The sequence below is a fragment of the Oryza glaberrima genome, chromosome 7, assembly GCF_000147395.1.
Source record: "Oryza glaberrima chromosome 7, OglaRS2, whole genome shotgun sequence".
Lineage (NCBI taxonomy): Eukaryota > Viridiplantae > Streptophyta > Magnoliopsida > Poales > Poaceae > Oryza > Oryza glaberrima.
In genome coordinates this window covers 4,043,110-4,065,544 of record NC_068332.1, presented here as the reverse complement: position 1 = coordinate 4,065,544, position 22,435 = coordinate 4,043,110, and the positions used below count along the sequence as shown (strand labels likewise).

General features: G+C 42.1%; 3 protein-coding genes across 3 annotated transcripts; 2 read left to right on the top strand and 1 right to left on the bottom strand.

Moving 5' to 3' along the window:
* Positions 1-753: 753 nt before the first annotated feature.
* LOC127779520 (uncharacterized) lies at positions 754-3,952 on the bottom strand. Its single transcript, XM_052306323.1, has 2 exons — positions 2,792-3,952; positions 754-1,163 (listed from the first exon to the last, which is right to left on the bottom strand). Exons 1-2 carry the CDS (start codon positions 3,175-3,177, stop codon positions 1,106-1,108), a joined length of 444 nt encoding a protein of 147 aa, XP_052162283.1. The 5' UTR covers positions 3,178-3,952; the 3' UTR covers positions 754-1,105.
* A 9,058-nt stretch (positions 3,953-13,010) lies between these two features.
* On the top strand, positions 13,011-15,803 carry LOC127778470 (pentatricopeptide repeat-containing protein At5g03800). Its single transcript, XM_052305075.1, has one exon. It carries the CDS (start codon positions 13,034-13,036, stop codon positions 15,650-15,652), a length of 2,619 nt encoding a protein of 872 aa, XP_052161035.1. The 5' UTR covers positions 13,011-13,033; the 3' UTR covers positions 15,653-15,803.
* Positions 15,804-16,402: 599 nt separating this feature from the next.
* Positions 16,403-19,740, top strand: LOC127778484 (DNA-directed RNA polymerases II, IV and V subunit 11). The gene is made up of 6 exons (XM_052305086.1): positions 16,403-16,555; positions 16,757-16,849; positions 18,654-18,743; positions 18,829-18,907; positions 18,988-19,083; positions 19,439-19,740. The coding sequence occupies exons 2-6, from the start codon at positions 16,797-16,799 to the stop codon at positions 19,481-19,483; spliced, it is 363 nt and encodes a 120-aa protein (XP_052161046.1). The 5' UTR covers positions 16,403-16,555; positions 16,757-16,796; the 3' UTR covers positions 19,484-19,740.
* The last annotated feature ends 2,695 nt before the right edge of the window (positions 19,741-22,435 follow it).

The window sequence follows — 22,435 nt, the reverse complement described above, 5'->3', positions numbered from 1 at the left end:
CGTGTGTCTCTCTCTCACTGCGCGGTGGGCCCCACATGCCAAATCTCTCTCCTGCTTTGTTGGATTGGTCATCTGATCTCATCTGCTTTTGTATTCCCCCCTCTCTCTCTGGGGCTCCGGGCCCACGTGTAAGACCTAACTTCACAAGCAAAAAAATTATTGATTTTGCTACCTCTCACTCGAAATATTTTTTTCTTATCTCTCACTCGATTTTCTCACTTAAATTTACAATGCATTTTCTTGTAAGTTACAGTGTAATTTATGAAACTTACATTGTACTTTTATAAGTTACAGTGTAATTTTTGGATCTTCGCATGTAAGTTTTGAAATTTATCTTCGCGTGGATTTGGTCTTTTTCTTGAAGATATGGTAATTAGTGTCCATTATGATGTTTTTAGTTGTTTTTTATCTTTTACTGTGTTTATTGGATTTTAATGCAAAAATTAAAAATCTATGTGATATGATCATAAAAATCTTTCGAAAGATGCATAGATACCCCCAAAATTCTAGGCCGAGGGTAATTTCACAAGCAATTTTTACAGGATTTTTCGTCCAAATGGTACTAGGATTCAGGAGAAATTCAGGGCTTAATCTAAAATTTCTATGGATTCTTATGAATCAAGTTGGCCTGGAAGTCTGAATCCCGAATAGTTTCGGACCGGACGGTGTCATCAGACTGGGCGGCCTAAGGCCCAAGCTAAGCCCAGCCCAGACCAGCCCATCAAGCTGGGCATACAGAAGAGGGGGCCCACATTTCAGCCAATCCAGTCAGCCTAATGCAATGCTGGTTATAATCATTATACTGCCACCAAAACACCCCAACCAGGTTACCAGAACAAGGTCAGACAAGAACATAATCATCAGATCTTTGCAGGAATCTTCTAAAATCTAAACTCTATGCATGTGCAACATGTACTGGTGAAGCTGCTGCTGATTGATAGTACAACACAACCCAATTCCATCCACAATTCCAGATAAACCAACGACACAATGGGGGGCTCTCTGATCTCTCTACTGACAAATAAACAACTAATGGCTGACCCAGACACTTGTTTTTCGGTTTTTCCTTTCAGAGAATTTACAGGGATGATCTCCAAGGGGCTGCTTACTGGATGACACAGATGCAGGTGTTGCCGTCTTCGTCATCCGAGTCTCCAGATTCGCTGCACGCAAGAAAATGTAGTATAAGCATCAAAGAACAATGATACATTGATCTTTTTGTAATAAGAGGTTTGAGCAGTCATGGCAATCAAGGATATACACTACTTAGCGTGGAGAGTTTCAAATCAATTAGAGCTGTAAAGGGAAAGGAACTTCGAAAGCGACACAACAACGGATAATTATGCCGGTATGCTGTTCCCATCATCATAGAATAAGACTATGAAAGATGTTTGTGTTAATGTGCCATTACTAGTTTAAATGTGAAAGACATAGATAATCAACATTCAATGTATCCACTCATGATACGATAATATAAAGCAGATGGAAGCAATCCACAACAAACCCAATGACTTTTTCTGAAAAATGAAGGTTCATGTACAAAACCGCCCTGGGCATTGATTTTTTTTTTTTAATAAAGATGGTGCTGAATCTGCTGATCTAGATTGAAAGCTTGCTTGGTCTTTAGCTTGGATGTGCAGAGGGTCATACAAGGTGATATACAATTACCCACTTGGTTTGCTGCAAACTAATTGAGGAAAAAACAGTTAACCAGTTCTTTAGATAGAAATGACAAAAACAAAAGATTGCTTGCAGCTTGACAATCAAATATCCATTTTGACGTGTAAGTTTGGAGAAGAAAAATATCTGGAGTAAACTTGGCAAATGCACTTATAATTAATTAGTTGAGTAGCACATATTCAGAACATTTCACTGACAGATGGACATGACCTATATTTACAAAGATGATGTCCATGTCACACCTTAAATCTGATTATGGCTGCTGCATGGATACATCTCAGTCTTAAAAATCAAATCTCTTGCAGAGCTTCAGGTTTACATTTTACCCAAAATTACAAAGAAAAACTGACCAAAAGCGAAGTACATGACAACTTCAGTGCAGTGCAAAGTGGCTAGGCCTCAATTTAGACAGGTGGTCTTGCACAAATATAGATAGCGACAAATGTAATTTGGATATTCAATTATGTTTTCTTGCTGCATTGAAGAAAACCGCCAATTTTGGACACATTGAAGAAAAAAAATCTAGAGCAGCTACCCAATAAGGGAAGAAGATGGCTTGGTCTTCACCGTTATCCAAGCACGACAAATTGGGGTTTTATTATTAGTAATGTATTGTGATATTACTTCTTCAGAGTATGACCCCAGCCATCTAATTTCTTAATCTGATGATGACCAGATGGACTGTGCCCACAGCAGCCGCATCTATGCTTACACACCAAAACCAAAGTCAAAATATAGTAGAGTTGCACAATACTTTAACGACTTGCCCCATTATCATCTTACACGGCCACTACATCGGAATAACAAAAGAAGTCCACCATCATCAAGGGACAGAAGGCAAAAAAAAACAACCATTGACTCAGCCTTTTTGATAATGAACCCCTAATATCAACCAACTACAAATGACCATGACTTATAGCAAACGCGTGAAGCGATTACCTAAGACCAGAACATTCCTCTAGAGATTAGAGACATCCCACATTTCTGCTAACACAAGCCGTCTCTACCTAAATTGATGAACAACTACATCACACCAAAATTCACCATACATTTCAACAAACAGTAATTAAGTAAGTAAATAAACATGGGAGTGAACAAAAAATGTATGTACCTTGGCTCAAATTCTTTAACTTGAGTGAGATCCTTCCCCAGCAAATCCATCCATTTCACATTGCCCTTCACCACATTCTTACTGTCCTCACAATTAGTCTTCTTCAGGCTACTCTTGGGAACCACTGTCACCACCACTTCCTTGCTACCCTCATCACCACCACCATCACCATCATCATCATGATCCTTGTTTGCCGTCACCGCCGCCTCAATCTTCTGCAGCGGAGGAGGCTTGTCCTCAGCGAAAGCTGCGGCGACGACGGTGGCCGGAGTTGGAGACGACGCGGCGGCGGCATCGTCCGTGGTCGAATCGTCTTTGGATTTGGGGAGGCAGGGGAGGTTGCACAAGGGAGGAGCGCAGTAGCTCTCACAGTGGGAGCTCCTCATCAAAATGGCGAATTGGGGAACTGAGCTCCAAGGAGAAGAAGAAGAAGAGAACCCACCACATCAATCGAATTCTCCCGAGGGAGCAGATCAAGAACTGCCACCACCACCACCACCACCACCACCCGAAATGCGACCAAGAACTTCTCCTGCAACCAGGAATCTCTCGACCGCCAGTTTCAATCTGAGCCTGGATCAAGAACTGCCCACACCACCACCAACCATGTGACTCCAAGAACTGCACCACCAACAACACCACCACCACCGAGCTGAACAGGCCAAGAAACAGACCGAGAAAGGACCAAATCTTTGCGCAGCAAGGCAACAACAGCAAACAACAAGGGATCGAATCATGCGCCCCCAAAAAAATATCTCCCCTTTTTCTCTCGGGACCAGGATGTGTTGGAGCCTTGGAGGAGAGAGAGCAGCAGCAGGAGGAGGAGGAATCCAAAACCGATAAAGATTGCAACTTTCAGCTGTTATGCCTTGCCTCGCAGCGCTTTGCGCCTTACCCCACAACAAGAATTCCAGCAAAAAAAAAAATCAGCAACGAAATGCTTTAGCAGGAGGAGATTCTGAACAGAAGAGGAGATGATGGGGATGAGTCAGTGGAGAGATCAAGTGGAAAGCAAAGGATAAAGACTAGTAGCAGCAGCAGCAGCAGCAGCTGAGTTTATTGTGGTCATATAGAAGTGGAAATGTATAATTCTGGCTGCCTTGTACTACCAGCATCTCCAATTTTCCTTTCTTTTCCATTGGAAGAAGACAAGTGCCAATGAGTGCCAAAAAAATATTGTGAGTTTCTGTTGTTCTCTTCCTGTGAAGTTCCTCCTTTTGGGGTTTTCAGTTTTCACTGCAGTCAGAAACTGATGAGAGGAGAGGACAGCACATCCCTGTTGTAACTCCACTGTTCAGGATTTTCTGCACCCATTGTTACCATGTCTCTTTGTGGTGGGCCTGTTGCCACAATTTTTTTTAGCCATCATAATTTATTACTACCTAATTGAGTACAGTGATTGCTGATTAGGCAGTTTTTATCTATTTACTCTTTAGCTGAGTTTCATATATGGAAGCCTTTTAATCCCTTTAAAGGTTAAACATCAATGAAGTCCAGTAATACCCCCATTATTTTCCTCTAATAGATTATAGATTATTATGACATGCTTCACAAGCTTTTAAACGATGAAATTTTTACAAAACTTTCTACTTATAAATTGTTGCTTATAATGCTTTTATAGACAACTTTTAAAATTTGTAATAGTCAATTAATTCATTTTATTCTCAAACATTATCACAAAATCAGATAATGTGCCATCCCTTTGGATCATTCAAATTAGGCTAAGTCACTCACCTTTTTCGGTTGGACAATCTTTTTTTAGTTTCATTTAATTTATTTCTCCAATGAAAAGTTACTTGACCTTTTCTTTCATTTAATTTACTGACTTGAGAAAAAATATCTTGAGTCATGTGCTTTATCGTTGAGCCAAAAGTTATAAGGAAAAAGGTACTTACAAATAAGCATACGTTGGATGGTGACTTATGTTTTCTTTAATGGATTTTCCCCTTCAAAGAACTTTATATACTCTACAAATTGAACAAAAGAAACCAAGTCCTTGCAAAACCTGCAAAGTAGATTATAATAGACTCCTCTAAAAGATAATGCTAAACAACTAGCATGACCCATAAAAAAGAAAACAACTAGGATGTCACGACTTAAAATAATAGCATGTGAATTCAACTTATTTAGATAAAGCATGTGGGCTGCTTTTCATAATAATGAATCGAGTCACATGATTCCGAATTTCCCTCTAAACCAACAATCACATAATCGTTCTTTTTTTCCTTGAAGAATCGTCTAATAATCATATAATATTTTTCTCAAACGCTCATCCAACAATTTATTCCTATAGATAGTGACCAAGTACTCCAACTATGGGAATATAATATACCATAAGCAATTATACTTTTAAGTTCTGCTTTACATATCTCATTTATATGCTGGAATATCCACCGTCATTGTCCGCAATATACTTAAAAAAACACCATTAAAGCATATATCACATATCTAACTTTCTATATAGTTGGTATTACCCATTAACAATTATTAGAAGCTAAAGCTTAACATGCAAACATGCCACATCATCACCCATTAGCAATTACTATTCTAGTCTATTTAAAATCCTATCCAAGTATGCCACATCTTCACTCACCAGCAATTACTATTCTAGCCTATTTAAAACCGCTGCAAGCGTGACACACATAATTACAATATTATACTCCCTCCATTTTTTAAATAGATGACGCTGTTGACTTTTTCTCACACGTTTGACTATTCGTCTTATTCAAAAATTTTATGCAAATATATAAGATATAAATCACACTTAAAGTACTATGAGTGATAAAACAACTCATAACAAAATAAAGTATAATTACGTAAATTTTTTGAATAAGACGAATGGTCAAACATATGAGAAAAAGTCAACGGCGTCATCTATTAAAAAACGGAGGTAGTATTATATAGATCAACAAGTATGTGTCAAATTATCTTCCTCACATTATTTTCTCAACATTTCAACTTTCATCATTTCGACAATATTTAACATATACTTATCCATAAATCCCACAACAAAACACGGGTTATCACCTAGTTCCTATCTTATACTTACACACTTATCATCTACTAGATGCACAGAGCAACCTCTTCACATGCACAATACCCTAAAGAAAACCCAATTCCAACCTCAGTGAACCACACACCATTCTTTACCAAATCACCAAGCCATCAGGGAATGGATGACAGGCAACACCTGCAGGCGCATAAAATCAGATTCCTCATGTTCCCTTCATGCCACAATGCATCAAGAGTCGAGTCCAACAGAGGGAGAAACCCCAACACCAATGGCGATGCAAAGAGCTTGTACTACTTAAACTGTCGTCTTCGCCCTTTATCGGTGACGCGTGGCCGGATGCTTCTCAGGCTCAGCTTCTGCTGCTTCTTCTTCCTCCTCTCGTCGTTGTCGTCAGTGACCTAGATTTATTATTGGCACGTTGTTGATATGCAGAATTAATAAGGGGGGTGATTGATCAGTTCCAAGTGAATGATCGTTGGTCCATTTGATGATGAGATGAGGATGGTTTCTAAATTTTTGAGGGAGATTTCTTCGTTTCAAATAGTTTTAAAAAGTTTTCTGATAAATTAACTAAGATCGTGATATATCTTTTCATAAACATATAATTTAAAATTTAACATGTACAAGTTTAAATTAATATAAATACTTTGCATATTGAAATGTGTTGTAGTATATTTTTTCAACTTATTTAGGTTGAATTTAAACTTCTATATTTATGTAGTAATATATCACATATTGATCTATCTTATCATTTTGATTTTGATTTTACATCAAATAACCCCTTTTAGTGATGATTGACTTTGCTAAGATGGAATGGATAGAGTGGTGTCCATGCATGCATAATGCACTGGCCTAGTTGTTGAGTGATGCAAATCATGCAACCGGATGCATGGTTGCTGAGATGCTGCCTTGGGAGTTTGGATGACTATTTTGTGTTAAATTCTGTGTGGAGATGTACCATATCCATGATATCATTGATATGGATGGGGAGATTCTAGGAGGAAAGATATGTGGGGTTGATGATGTGTTTTTAATGTTCAAAAAAAATGATGTGTTTTTGGAGTTAAAGCTAGGTTGGATTCGATGAACCTACGATGGAGTTGACCGCAAGATCGTTGACGCACGTTTCTGAAATAAAAACAGTCTTTGTACAAAAAGTGCCATGTATATGTGTGAGCTAGCTATGGAGTTTAATGATATGGCAGAATTCATTTTCCTATTGTTGGGTAATTGCAGTGTGTGTATATATATGATATCGGACCTGTATATTTGTAGATATACGCTATGTTTAGCACTGGGACCCTAATTTGTAAATACGCCATCTGTATATATATGTAAGAGCTTTGAAGGAAATATATGTGAGATTTGAAGTATAATTAATGGCATTCTTGTGTTTAACTACTTCTTTATTTTTTTTAGTAACAAAATTATATGTATGTGTAAAATTTCATATGCAACAAATTTACTTGGTGTCCCCCCAAAAAAAAAACAAATTTACTTGGTGCTTTTTATCAGGTGAGAATTAAAACAGTGACCTTTGTCTTAGCTTGTTGAGCACCGGATAAGTATAACCAAACATGCCTAGAAGCTGAGCTGACTTTTATCTTTCTAATTTATAAAGGGCAAAGTTAGAGAGCACTTTATTAGAGATTAAGCACATATGTGTAGCTAGCACTCTTTGCATTGCCAGCCTTTTACTAGACGTACACGTACTGCCCATTACACGATTGATGCTTAATTAAATTTTAAATTAAGGGAGAATAGCATATATATACCCCTGAGGTTTTGTGAATTTATAAACCTGCCAATGGAATCTGGCTATTTGTGGTGTCATTGTGTCAATGCACTGATGCGAAATTAGTTTTCACTAGCGGACAAATTCGGCTTGTAGAGATGGTTGAGCGACATGCCTCTGACAGATTAAAAATTGTGAAGTTCGATAACCGTCTACAAATATTTTTTATAGACGGTTAAATTAAGATACCCATATGTGAAAACAATTTCTACGGATGGAACCACCAGTAAAAATTAGTATTTCCAGGTGGTACTATAAAGTGACTTGCCTGTTGGCAAAAAAAGAAGAAAAATTAGATAAAATTAAAGCCTGCAATTCATGAATTCCGATCCAATCACAACCTGCAAATTTTTATAGACACAATCACAAATTCAAAAAAAAAAAACTCCAAAACAAAAATTCACAAATTCCAAAAGCAAGTGGTCGTTCGGGACCTTGGTGGATGGTGGAACTGCTGGCGTTGACACCCTCGCACCACCATCGTTAACACATGTCGTCGTAGGATGAGCCTCGCCAACATCCTCACTATAGTGTGTAGTCGTCATTGCCAATGAAGTCCTCACTACTAAGGCCTAACGTTAGATCCGTTGTCCCAAGGCCTACCGCCGTCATTGACATCCCAATGCCCAGGATCATGGTGATGATAAGGCCTGCTAAGCCCTGGCGATGGCGGATTCGTCGCTCCCGAGGCCACCAACGCCAGATCCACCGTTATTGAGGGCGCAGGTCGATGGTGGTGTGGCTATGGTTGACGACGATGACAGTGTGGCTCGGCCGTGGTGGTGACAGTTGTCAGCTAGGAGTGAGAAGTAACGATGGAGGAGAAAGGTGATGTGAAAGTGCCCTAGACTTAGCCACGTGCCTCTAGATTTTGTCTAGCCCATTCGTTATAAACCCATCTCAATTTCAAAGGTACCTCCATCAAGTTTAATAAGTTGCCCTTTTTAGAATGGCCTATGAAAATTGCTTTTAACATTGTTTTAAATTGTCGATATGCTTTTGTCTTATATAACATATTTACCTATTAATCTCTCAATTTCTATTTAGGCTAATTCCCCTGTTGTTGCCTGAGGGGAATGACAAGGGTGAGTTGGTGACTATGGCTTGTTTTAGCATATTTCATAAAACCCTAGGTTTTTAGGCGTCCGTAACTCAAAACCTCAATTTTTACTTTGTTTCATGAAACCCCTAGATTTTGAGGGTAAAATGGTTCATTAAACCCCAAATATAAGCTTTATATCATCTTTCAAACTAATATTGTAGTATGTCATTATTAGTTGGGATTATGTTGAGTTTTTTTTTATGAAAAACTAAGGAAAAAAACTAGTCAAGATCTAGAATGTGTACTTCAAGTCAACTAATATAAATTTATGAAAAAAATAATTTTACATAAATATGAGGTATTCTTCAAACATTTTGCCTCAAAACATGAGCTTTCTTGAAAAGAACAACAATAATAATGGGACTTTTATGTTATGGTCCTATGGACGCCCCAATATCTAGGATTTTATAAAATTTACTCTTTTTTTCCTTGTCCCCTTAGATGCGTCGCTCCTAAATTTAGGATTAATTTCGTAAATTTTGATAAGCACACTAGCTAATTTCTTCCAATGTAGGATGTAGCAGAAAAAATAGAGGAAATGTATTTTTATCAGCAAAAAGTTTTCCACAATACAAAATAAAGTGTGACGTGGCCTGAATAATAAGCACGAAAAAAATGACGTCGATTCCTTCGGAAATAGAGATACTTTTTATTTTTAAACCACATCACAAACACGGGCTCTCATATAAACACGTGTGCACTTATCTATATAAATACACATTTTACTCCTACGAGCATCTTCGAAGACTGGACCAACATATATATCTTGAGATTTATTAAGTCACCACAAGCGTCGACACACATACACCTTACTACCACAGGCATCACTAAAACTGAACTGACATATCTTAAGATTTATGAAATCATCATAAATATCTCGTTACTGATAAGGACATCATCTATTATTGAAAGAAATAATAGCCGTAAAATATGAATTCCAATGTTCAGTATAGAACTTGAATCAAGATGATGCTACTGGAAAATGATACTAGTGTAAACCAAATGCATGACTCACTTGCCGATATTTACCGGGGTATTTATCCCGTGTATATGTCCTGTCTGCGTTTCTAAGACGGAATCGGATTGAGGACTCCCCGCTATAAAAATAAGGCGGCACGATCGAAAGGGAAGACAGCCGTACGTGTACGTCCGTCCCTCGCGCGTGCGACGACATGTCGATGTTCCCTTTCATGGGTGCATACAACCTTGAAGATCCCCTACACTGCCCGCTACAGAAGCTCCCGCCGGCGCCGCCCCACACGGTCGTAACTACGTCGAGCGGCGGAGGGTGCCCCCGCACCACCTCCCCCACCGCCCCATGACCCCCGCCTGTAAAAACTTCGTCACAAATAAGACTTTCTAGCATTGTCCACATTCATTTAATGAATCTAGACATATGCATGATTCATTAACACACATATATATATATGTATGTGGATAATGCTAGAAAGTTTTACATTGTGAAACGGATGAGTACTTCTCTTTTTCATATTATAAGTTATTTTCACTTTTTTTTTCATATTATAGGTCATTTTGACTTTTTTCTAGACAAACATATCAGGTTTGATTAAGTTTATAGGAAAAATTAAGCAACATTTACAACAACAAATTAATTTTATTAAATATAACATTGTAAATATTTTAATAATACTAGAAAAAACCCGTGCGTTGCAACGGGTGGAAACTATTTAATCTTACTATTGTTATATGAGTTTGTTATATATATATATATATAATTATGAGCTGTAATTAGGAGTCCGTTCATCTAAAATTAGCATGCAAGTTTTTTTTACGACTCCCTTATGTACTTCCAAAACCGAACGAACTTAAAAACTGGCTCAAATACGGATATGTATTTTCAAAAGCGAACGAACTTGAAAACCGACTTATACACGAATGACGTACCAAAGTACCGGCAGAAGCATTTTCAATTTTTATATTTTAATAATATATCTGTTTTGTGCTGAAAATATTATTATATTTCTTTTTATAAATTTGACGAGGAAAAATGTTTCATAATGAAACAGAGGAATTACCTCGTAATTCAGTGTGGATTACTTGATTAGCTGATGATCTGTGTGTGGATATGATGCAGGTTTTGTTCCTCGTGTCTACGGTGGTGGTGCTGGGTGTGATCGCGCGGATGGTGGTGGTGGACAGCACCAGCTGGGGGGAGGCGCTGCTCATGCTGCCGGTCATGCTGCTGGTCATTGCGATCATCGTCGTCATCCAAGCCACGGTGTACCTGTCCATCATCAGAGATTTCTCGGCGGCGGCGGCGGAGGGACACGACGGCGGCGGTGACAGCCAGATGCTTCTTGATCAGATGGAGCAAGTTTAATTATAGATAGTTGGTGTGTACTTCACATTATTACAGCTTGATCGATCGATCGACTGCACGCACGAATCGGATGGATGTGTGAGATTTGTACTACGTACGTATGTGACCCTGCAAAGGCTAATAATGACACAGAAATATTTTCGGATTAATTCCTGACAGAAGAAAATTATTTCCTATGAGTAGTACCGTGTACTGTAGCATGTAGAGATGGACGTGCTTCTTTTACTCCACGTCTCCACTCCACGAGTGTGCGTGTACCCATCATCAAGATTCTGCCCCCTTCATCCTATAAAAGATCAAACTAGTATTGAATGTGACACATGTGCTACGAATCTGGACATACCTTTGTTCAGATTTATTGTACTATTTTTTTGGGACAGAGGGAGTAGTTAGCATATAGAGATAGAAAGTTGGAAACTAGTAAGAGCAAGTTTAATAGCATAGCCAATTACTAGCTCCAATTCATCTATAGCCAATCTAATAGCCCATTCATACAATAGCTACATACTACACTATTAATACTTGGTTCCACCTGTCATATGCACACTGTGTCTTGGAGTCCGTGTTACAGCTGGTTATAAATCTGTAGCCCTCTGCTCTTCTCTCCTTATTTATCTCTTTAAAATATATCTGTAGCTAGTTTATAGCCTACTATTGTACCTGCTCTAAGAATGTTTAACGGTTGTACTCCTTCAAGTTGACCGTTTTGGTCAACATGCGTGGCATTTTCAAAAAAGGTTGAATTTTCGTTGATTTTGTTGAATTAGATTTAGGGTGCATTCTTTTCCCCCTTTCTCAACATTCTACTTTCACATTTTTTTCACGTGCACACTTCATAAACTGTTAAACAATGTGTATTTTTTTAAAAAAATTATAGGCAAGTTAATTTTAAAAATATATATTGATATTTTTTTAAGTTTTTTAAACTAATACTCCATTAATCATCCATTAATCCGTTGCTCCATTTTACGTGTGTGGAGGATTAGTTCCCCACCCACAATAACAACACACGACATAATTTGTTTTTTTATTGGAACGTATGGGTTCTTGGCTAGTTTGTCAAAATATGTTCAAACTCGCCCAAGCACTTCACAGCGCAGCACAGGCGAGGTTTTTAATCCTTTTGCAGTCTCTGAACTCGTTTTGGCCAAATTTGGGCCGAATTCCTCCCTTTTCAAATTATGACACAGTTGATATTCCTTGTTTGAAAATTGTAGAGATTTGTTGCCAAATTTTGTCAACTAAGTACAACGCTGGTAAAAAAAAAAGGAGGCAAAATCCATTCAAACCACACTTCAGTGAATTTTTGGAAAAAGTACACCCAAGGTCCCTCAACTTGTCGTCGGGATAAAAAAAAAGTCCTCCAACCACAAAACCAGATATGCGGGGTCCCTTATCTATACAAAATCGGTCACCCAAAGTCCTTAGTTGGTTTTGACTCCGGTTTTGATCTATATGGCGGTTGAGTCAGCGTAGGACCCACATAGATCCCACATGTCAGGTGTCCACGTCACCCTCTCTTTCTCCTCTTCACTCCCTTCCTTATCTCTCTCTCACTTCTCTGCAAGCTGGACGGGGTGAGGTGGGAGGGCGGCGCCGCGACGGCCACCGGCGGAGGGGGCGGTGACAACCAGATGCTTCGTGGACACCTGACATGTGGGTCCCACGTGGGTCCCACACTTACTCAGCCGCCACGTAGACCAAAACCGGGGTCAAAACCACCAAAGGATCTGGGGTGACCGATTTTGTATAGTTAAGGGATCTCGCATGTCTGGTTTTGTGGTTCGAGGATGATTTTATATCCCGACGACAAGTTGAGGGACCTTCGATGTACTTTTTCCTAATTTTTTTCGGCAATCTCTGAGCTCATTTGGGCCAAATTTGGGCCGAATTTGGCCCCAGTTTCATCCTCCAGAAGAAATCCACGCCTGCGCGAGAAAGAAGCCGAAGCAACGCGAGCTCGAAGCTTCGTCCACCTCGGAGTGAAATGAATGGCCATCTCCACCTCATCCGCCGCTCCGCCGCCTCGCCTCCTCCCGCCCCAACCTCCACCCACCTCCCGCCCCCTCCCGCCGCCGCCGCCGCCTCCTCCTCCCGCCCATGGCCCCTCGCCGCCGCCGCCGCGAACCCGCCTCCACACCCGTGCGCTCGCCGCCGCGGCTTCCGCCGACCCGCGCGCGGCGCACGCGGTCGCCGTCAAGTCGGGCGCCGCGGCGTCGTCGGGCGCCCGCGCCTGGAACGCCGTCATGTGCGGGTACCTCCGGGCGGGCGCGCTGGCGGATGCGCGGGGGGTGTTCGAGCGGATGCCCGCCCGCGACGCCGCCTCCTACAGCGCGCTCATCTCGGGCCACGCGCGCCTCGGCTCCCCGGCCGCCGCGGGGGTGGAGCTGCTCGGACGCATGCGGCTCGCGGGCATGGCGCCTACCGAGTACACCTTCGTCGGCCTCCTCACCGCCTGCGCCCGCCGCGGGAACCCGCGGCTCGGGTCCCAGGTGCACGCCCTGGCCGTCAAAGGCAACTCCCCGTGCGGCGGCGGCGGCGGCTCGCTCCTCGTCGACAACGCGCTGCTCGGGATGTACGTCAAGGGCGGCCGCTTCGACGACGCGCTGAAGGTGTTCGACGGGATGGAGCGACGGGACGTCTCGTCGTGGAACACGGTCCTGTCCGGCCTGGTCGAGCTGGGGAGGTACGACGAGGCGTTCGAGCTGTTCGGGGACATGCGGGACAGCGGCGTTGGGGCCGACAGGTTCTCGCTCTCGGCGCTGTTGGCTGCGGCCGCCGAGGGGTTCGGCCTGCACGAGGGCGCGGCGGTGCATGCGTTGTCGCTCAAGTCTGGGCTGGAGATGGATTTGAGCGTTGGCAACGCGCTCGTCGGGTTCTACGCGGAGCATGGTCATTCCATTGAGGATGTGGTTGATGTGTTTGAGAGAATGTCTGCGAAGGATGTGATTTCATGGACCGGGTTACTCAATGGATACATGGAGTTTGGCCTTGTTGACATGGCAATGGATGTGTTCGACCGTATGCCTGTGAGGAATTTTGTTACATACAATGCAGTGTTGACTGGGTTTAACCACAACAAGGAAGGTGTCCGGGTTACCTTTGCTAGAAAGTCAGGGCTGCGAGGACTCGGGTTGTTTAAGCAGATGCTGGAGGATGGACTGGAGATCTCAGATGTAACTGTCACAGGTGTCCTGAATGCTTGTGCTATTGCTGCGGAGAGGAAGATGAGCGAGCAGGTTCAAGCATTTGCGATTAAATGTGGCTGCGGTTCAACTCCTTGGATCGATGCCGCTTTGATAGACATGTGCATCAAGTGTGGCAGGTCTGGAGATGCACATCTTCTGTTTGAGAAATGGCGCCACGAGGAGAGTTTTCACATTGCTTGGAATTCTTTGCTGGCGGCAAGTTTCAGAGATGGGGAGTATGAGAAAGCACTTTCCACTTTCCTTAAGATGTTTAGAAGCAATGATGTTCAGTTCATTGATGAATTCATCTTGACTACTGTTCTTGGAGCATGTGGAGCCTTAGGTTTTGCTGAATTCGGAAAGCAAATGCATTGCTTTGCTGCAAAATCTGGGCTTCTGAGTGCTCAGGGAGTTGGTAATGCGATCATTAGTATGTATGGCAAGTGTGGGGCATTGGAAACTGCAGTCAATGTCTTTAAGCGAATGCCTTGTAGAGACTTGGTTTCATGGAATGCTCTGATCACTTCTCATCTTCTTCATCGCCAGGGAGATGAGATACTGGACCTGTGGTCTCAGATGGAGAGATTGCCCATCAAACCTGATTCTGTTACCTTTCTCCTGGTCATATCATCTTGCAGCTACACAAGCTCAAATTCTGCTGATAAATGTAGGGAGCTATTCCTTTCTATGTCAAGCATATATGGCATTGAACCAGCTGTGGAACACTACGCAGCGTTTGTTCATGTCCTTGGATGCTGGGGTCATTTTGAGGAGGCAGAGCAGCTTATCGGTAAAATGCCGTTCAAGCCTAGTGCATTGGTTTGGCGATCTTTGCTAGACAGCTGTAACAGGCAGCCCAACATGACCATGCGGAGGCTAGCAATGAGGCATCTACTCGCACTGGAACCACAGGATCCATCCACATATGTCCTGGCATCAAATCTCTACTCAGAATCAGCAAGATGGCAATGCTCTGAGAGCACAAGGCTGAAGATGCGTGAAAAGGGTATGCGTAAGATTCCAGCAAGGAGCTGGACATTTCATGGCAACTCTATTCACTCATTTTTCGCACGGGATAGGTCACATCCCCAGTCCAAGGACATCTACGCTGGCCTCGACGTGCTAATCCTTGAGTGCATGAAGGCTGGGTATGAACCGGACACCACCTTCGTGCTACACGACGTCGAGGAATACCAGAAGAGGCACTTCCTGATGTACCATAGCGTGAAGCTAGCTGCCATGTATGGCCTTCTAATGTCAGGACATGGTGAAACCATCCGCGTCGTGAAGAACGTCCGCATGTGTGGTGATTGCCACTCATTCCTGGAGTATACTTCTGCAGCTACCGGTAAAGAGATCTTGGTCAGGGACTCGGCTGGGTTTCATATTTTCCGTGGAGGGAAATGCTCTTGTAGAGGATAGAAACTGGGTACCAATTTTGACATCTTTGTACACCCTCTGTAGTAAATTGATTTAGAAAGTATAGAAGAAATGATATCCTTGTATTAAGGTTTTTTGTACATCACTATGATTTCCTTCAGAGAACTGTGGCTGTCATCATACTTCATACTCAGCCAGCATTGTTTTTGGCTGCGCATTCTTCTAGCAGTGTAAATATTCTCTGAAAATTGAGGTTCGGTTGATCTTGATGTCATTACTCTGGTAACCTGCTTTTGCTTCTTGTGCTTCAACTCATCATCCACCATCAGAGGCCCCTCCACCTCTACCCCTCCCCTCATCGTCATGGGCCTGCGTCGTAGCGATGCTTGTAGCGACCGTAAATTAATTCACCGCGTGTGAACTATGCAAGAATTTCAGAAGTTATACATTTGAGGCAATTGTAAAATTACCACTGTTTTAAATCTTGTAAAACTTCCGCTAGAATATTACAAAATTGCCACTAGAACAGTCATCCAAATGGCATTTTTGTAAAATAAAAAAACTAGCGGCAAATTTGCAAATGCTCACATACATTTATGCTCGCAGTAAACTTGGGGCATACTATTAACCATGAGCAATGAAACGATTGGTGCAAGTTGAAATATATAGCAAAATTGGGTGGGGAGATACGAGGAAGAGAGGAGTGGGAAGGATGGAGGAAGATATGAGAGGCCCACTAGGCCGTGGAAGCCCAATAATACGGCCTACTTAGCCTCCGAAACCCTACTACTACCCTAACCCGGCCCACTCCTCTTCCTCCTCCTCCTCTCTCGCTCTCTCTCTCTCTCTTCCCCTTCCGGCTTCCGCCTCCGCGCCTCGACGACCAGGGTAGCTCGGCCGGCGACTCCGCGAGCGGCGGGGAGGGAGCTGGAGCATCATCGCACGGCAAGGCTCTCTCTGTGTTTCTTGATTCCTTCTCTCTGCTGCTGTTTTTGGTTGCTCTCTCGATTTGATTGATTCCCGTCTCATCTGTTATGTTAGTCTAGGGTTCTTTGTTCACCGTACGGACATGAGGTTTAGGGATCAAGGGAGCAATCTCTGAAGCTTGTTTTTAATTTTGTTTCCGTGGATGTTTTGCGGTTGCAGTGACTGGAGAGGGAGGACCCCCCCGAAGATTTGATTCGAGATGAATGCTCCCGACCGCTACGAACGCTTTGTGGTGCCTGAGGGAACCAAGAAGTGAGTCAGTTCATCCCCCGCAGTTGTCCCAGTAATTTTCGACACAGTCATTCAATTATCATTGTTTGTATAATGTCTGTTTAAGAAGAATTTTAGTTGTAAGAGTCAGAGTAGTGTGAGAAACATGTTCACACGAAGAGTAGAGTTGTTTCTAGCGGTTTGCTCCTGTTTATGCGAAGTATGAGGTTATGAACTTGCTATACTCAGATTCTTGGCACTTGCTATACTCAGATGCTTGGCGTTTGTTGTCTAAAAAAAGATGATTAGATTCCCTGGTGGCTTGTTTGCTTTGGATTAAGGCTTTGTCGTGCCTGAGGGAACCCAGATATTAGTCAGTTTATACTGGACACTTATCAAGTTATTTTTGGCTTACTAATTTAATTGCCATTTTAATTGTAAGAGTAGAGTAGTAAGACACAATTCACAGAAAGAGTAGAGTAATTTCTAGCAGTTTGATCTGTTCATGAGAATCGGTATGAAATTATGATACCCAGAATCCCAGATGCTTGGCGGTTATTATCTAAAGATGCTTTAGATGCTTGGCGTTGTGCCCTGGTGGCTTGTTTGCTTTTGATTAGGAAAAAAAAATCCCTTTGTGTCACTCAAAGTATACCGGTTTCCTTATATTGTTTTAGAAAACGGAGTAAAAACCTGGCCTCTACATCCAACTTGGATGTACACAGCCCGCCATAAAAATTAGCGGGAAGAAAATAGCTGTTTAGGTCTGTCGCAGTCAACCCGGCCTCTACATCATATCGGTTTCCTTATATGCCAATCAAAAATAGCTGTTCCCTTCTGTGCCACTAGGAGAAATTTTATGCCCCTTATATGCCATTGCCATTAACTCTGTATATACTCCTGCCATTAATGTACAAAAACGCACCAACTTTTTTGCAAAATTGGCCTCCCTACCCTCATCCCATGTTTTAGGCCCACATGCCATATTCTTCTTGTTCCCTCCCTTTTTTTTCTTTTGCTTCAAGCAGTGCCTATGGCAGACAGTAGCGGCCTTCTTTGCTTGTCATGACGAGGCTCCACTCAAGCGCCACCTTGTCAGCTCACACAGGGTCTATGTTGGCATGCTGTCCTTCACCAGTTAGAGAAAGTTCTTGTACAGACTACCATGGTGTGTGGCCGATGCCATCTAAGGAAGATAGACAAAGATTGGATGGACAAGGATTACTAAAAGATAGAGGGGCACGCCTATCGTGCTGTTCTTCCCACAGAGAACGAAACAGCAAGCAGGGAAAAGAAAAAGAAAATACAAGAAGAAAAGAAATAAGAAAAAAAAGGAAGAGATCAGATCGTTATGACGGCACTCAAATGTGACTCGTTCTTTTGGTGAGCTGAGGGCACTCAGCCTGAGGCAGCCCACGAGAGTGCAAAACCATAGGGGAGCTCAAGGGAAGGAATGGGGCCTGCACTAAAGACATTGAGGCGACACGGTAGGGGTGGCCTGGTCTTCACATCCTGGTCCAGCCGCAAGTACAAATCAGATGGGTGCCGATGGTGACTGCGGCACCCAACTCTGGCTAGGCAATACAGGGAGAGAGCCGGTGGCAGCTACTGGCGCTGACGGTAGACTGGAGGGCTGAATACATCAAGAAAAATGAGCGGAGAGTTTTGGGACAAGGGCATTTTAGTCTTTCTATTCCTAATTTAACAGCACACTAACACTAGATTGATGGGAATGGCATATCTGAGTGGCTAATTTTGAGTGGCATATAGAGAGTTTTCTCTTGTTCTGTGCTGCTCTAGTATTTGCAGTCCTGCAGATATGGCTCTAAAACTTATGATTGTGCAGGGTATCATATGAGCGGGATACAAAGATTGTGAATGCTGGGTCATTCACAATTGAGCGTGAGGACCACACCATTGGCAACATCCTCCGCATGTATGTGCAAAAGAGTTTTATGACTAATTTGCTCCTGCTTATTTTTTGCTACTTTTGAATGTTCTGTACCTATGAGATTTTGCAGGCAGCTCCACAGGGACCCAAACGTCCTCTTTGCTGGTTATAAGCTCCCTCATCCCCTTCAGTACAAGATCCTTGTCAGGGTAGGATTAAGGTTTTGCTTACTCTATATATTGTGTCAGGTTGGGGTTTATTTAGTCTCATTGTTTTAATATGTTGGCAGGTCCATACTGCAAACCAGTCCACCCCTACTCAAGCGTACACACAGGCAATCAATGATTTAGACAAGGAGCTTGAGAATCTCAAGCAAGCTTTTGAGGTCTCCTTCTAGTGCTGCTACTCAAAATTTTCAGTTACTTATGCTGCCTATGGTGTACCATTTGAGCATTGGTGCATTCTACTCATGATTCGAGTTTTCAAGGTCATTTGTTCACTATATTATAGAAAAATATTGATGTTGCTGCTGTTGGTATCGATGCAAAATGGAGTTCATATACTTTCACGACCAAGATTCCAGTTATTCTGCGACGAAATGCTAGTTCAAATATTTGCTATGGACTAATATATTTGACTGGGTTTATTTCCTTTTGGATGACATGTTAGATGTTTTTTAGGATATGTAAATCCATACTGCTGCCACTGAATACTGACATTTTGAGCCTTCTTGTTTACAGGATGAGAAGATCCGCTACGAGGAAAGGCCTAAGCAGGGATACTAGGCCAACACTCCTTAAAATGCAGAACCTCTGTTGATGTTAGATCTGATGCCTGAGCATTAGTAGAAAAAAAATGCTACTATGCTGATCAATGAACTCTTTTAAGAAACTTGTTTATGCTTAAACTCGTACAACGCAGTTCATCCTGATGCATTTCTGTTGTCTGTGCTTGGAGCATGCTCTATTAAGACTTGTCATCTCTGAACTGCCATTGCATGAAAAGCATTAAAATTGAAGTGCTACACATCGAAGAAAAACTACTGGCATGTGGGAAAATTTTTGTGCTATTTAATTTTTTTGGTACCGTTAATTTTTCTGTGTTATGGATCAAAATTTCTCATTCTATACACTCCAGCAGCGATCAAACACAAAGTTTGGGAACCCGTTTGAATGAATTTCGTAGAGTAAACTCAAATTCAATCCTGAATCTGAGCCTCAATTGGGCAAAATTTGACAGCTCCGTGAACGGATCCACCTGTCATTGACGACAGTAGACCAGAGGGCCCACCTGTCAGAGAGCAAATTTGACACCAAGTTAACGCAGCGAGGCCGACTCACCCTGCTTGGGCCCACAAGTCATTGACGATAGTTGACCCGACCGGAGGGCCCACCTGTCAGAGAGAGACATGCGTCTGTGCCGTCGTCTCCTTCCTCGCGTCGCGTCGCCCAGTTCAGAAATAACAAAATCTCCTCTCTACGGCTACTTGCCTCTCTCGTCTTCCTCCCCACGCCGCGCCGAGAAGCGAGAGGCCAACGGGGCGCGCGCTCTCGCTCCTCCTCTTCCTCCCCACGCGACTCCACGCCTCGCCGCCGCGCGCCCTCGCCTCGCCTCGCTCCGACTAGGTCATGGAGTCCATGTACTCCATGCTCGCGCGGCGTCCGTGCATGGAGGTTTTCCGGGGTGTGGAGTACGTGGCACTGTGGGTTTGGCAGTGCGATTTTGTTCAGACCTTCTTTTTTCGATTTGGCGCCGCGTTTTTCTTTTTTTGGCCATTTCTTTCCGATTTTTTTCAATCTTTTACACACCTCTTTACAAATGTAGCATTGAAAGCTTTTAATTTTAACTTGAAAGTTTTTAATTTTGAGTTGAAACTTTTCAAATTTGAATTGAAAGTTTTCAAATCCGGGTTGAAAGTTTTCAAATCTGGATTGAAAGTTTTTTAAATTTGAGATGAAAAGTTGAAAGTTTTTAAAATTTGACTTCAAAAAATTCAAAATTTAAGTTGAAAGTTTTTAAATCTAGGTTAAAAGTTTTCAAAATTTGACTTCACGTATAGATTTCTTTTCAATCTGTTACTTAAAAAATCTTCAGAAAAAATAAACATTACCTTAATTATCATCATTATCTAAAACTAATCGAATTAGTTAATTTATATGCAAGAAAAAAGAAATCTAACCGCGAAAAGAAATTCCGGAAAGAAAAAAGAAACCTAGCGGCGCCTCGATGCACGCGCGAATCAGAGCTTTCTCGGATTAGGAGATCATATACGTGTAGTACGAATTGAGTAATCTTAATTTGCTACTACTACTAGACTCCGACATGGAGAGACGATCAGAATTGGAACACGGGAAGTTAGTCCAACTACGATCCTGACGGCGTACGTACCGTTTCTTCCCTCATCCGAAACATGCACGTATACCCCCGAAGGACGTGTCTACGACGACGCGCACGCGTACGTACGGTCTCGATATATATACACACACACATGACACACAGCACGCGCGCGGTGGATCGATAGATCGATTTTGGTTGATATATATCCTCGATCGATTGATCCGATCGAGCACAATGGAGACGGCGGCGGCGGAGTGGGATCATCTCTTGTGCAGCTTGCTGGAAGAAGGCCGTTCCGGCGTGGCACGGGAGCCGCCGCCGACGACCATCACGGCGGCGGAAGTCGTCGCCGCCGTTGCCCAGCCAAAACACGGGAGAGTTGATACTGAGAATCGGTGGAAGCCTACCCATGCCCTCGCCTGCATGCGCGTAGCTGTGGTACGTACGACACACGAATCGATCGGGATCCTTCATAGTCGACTGCACCACACCTTTATCACTGACATATGGGTCCGGAGATCATCAGACCACATGTCAGCGTCTTTATCACTAACATATAGGCTCGGATATCATCAGGCTCACATGTTAGTGATAAAGGTATGGTGTAGTGACTGCAGAGGATCTGGCCAATGCATGGCACCATGTCATTAATCATACTTTAACATATAACGTATACACTGTTGGATTTTAAACCATTCATCTTATTAAAATAACAAAAAAATAGTATAATTATATTAAAGTATAATTTTTACTTAGAATTTTTGTAATGATTAAATTACAGCAGAATAAAAAGGACATTTGACGAATGCCTACGGTCAACAAGTGTTAAAAAGTGAACGACGTCATCTATTTAAAAATATAGGAGTTAGTATTGATTAAGGCTTTTAATCTTATTATTACCAATAACACCAGCGTTTTCTTAATGCTTATTAACTAATTCTTAATTATTTGCATATTGCAGTGGTTCTTCAACACCGTTAGTCTCGTGCTGTTTGGGATCGTCGTTGTGAAGGTAGTTCCACACTGCAAGACCATGGAGGAGGTGTTTGCATGCATTCTCGCTATACTCACCGTCCTTGGGATACTAATCATGGGTTATTGCATGATAAAAAACACTAAAGAGGATATAAAGGCCATGGAGGGAAGCCCGTGAGATTCCAATGTATCATCAGCTTGACTCTATCTACTTTCTCTTTTGTTATTTTTTCAAGTTGGTACTTGGATCCACTTAGAGCATGTATATATCAGTTAATTAATTAGCCCAATGCGACATATAGACAGTCCATAATAAGGGAAGAAAACGGTTGAAAATGTTCGGAAACTGTATTGTTTTTCTATTATTTTATGAAAACGGTTGAAAATGGTTGGGAAATTTTAATTTTTATGAATTAAACTGAATT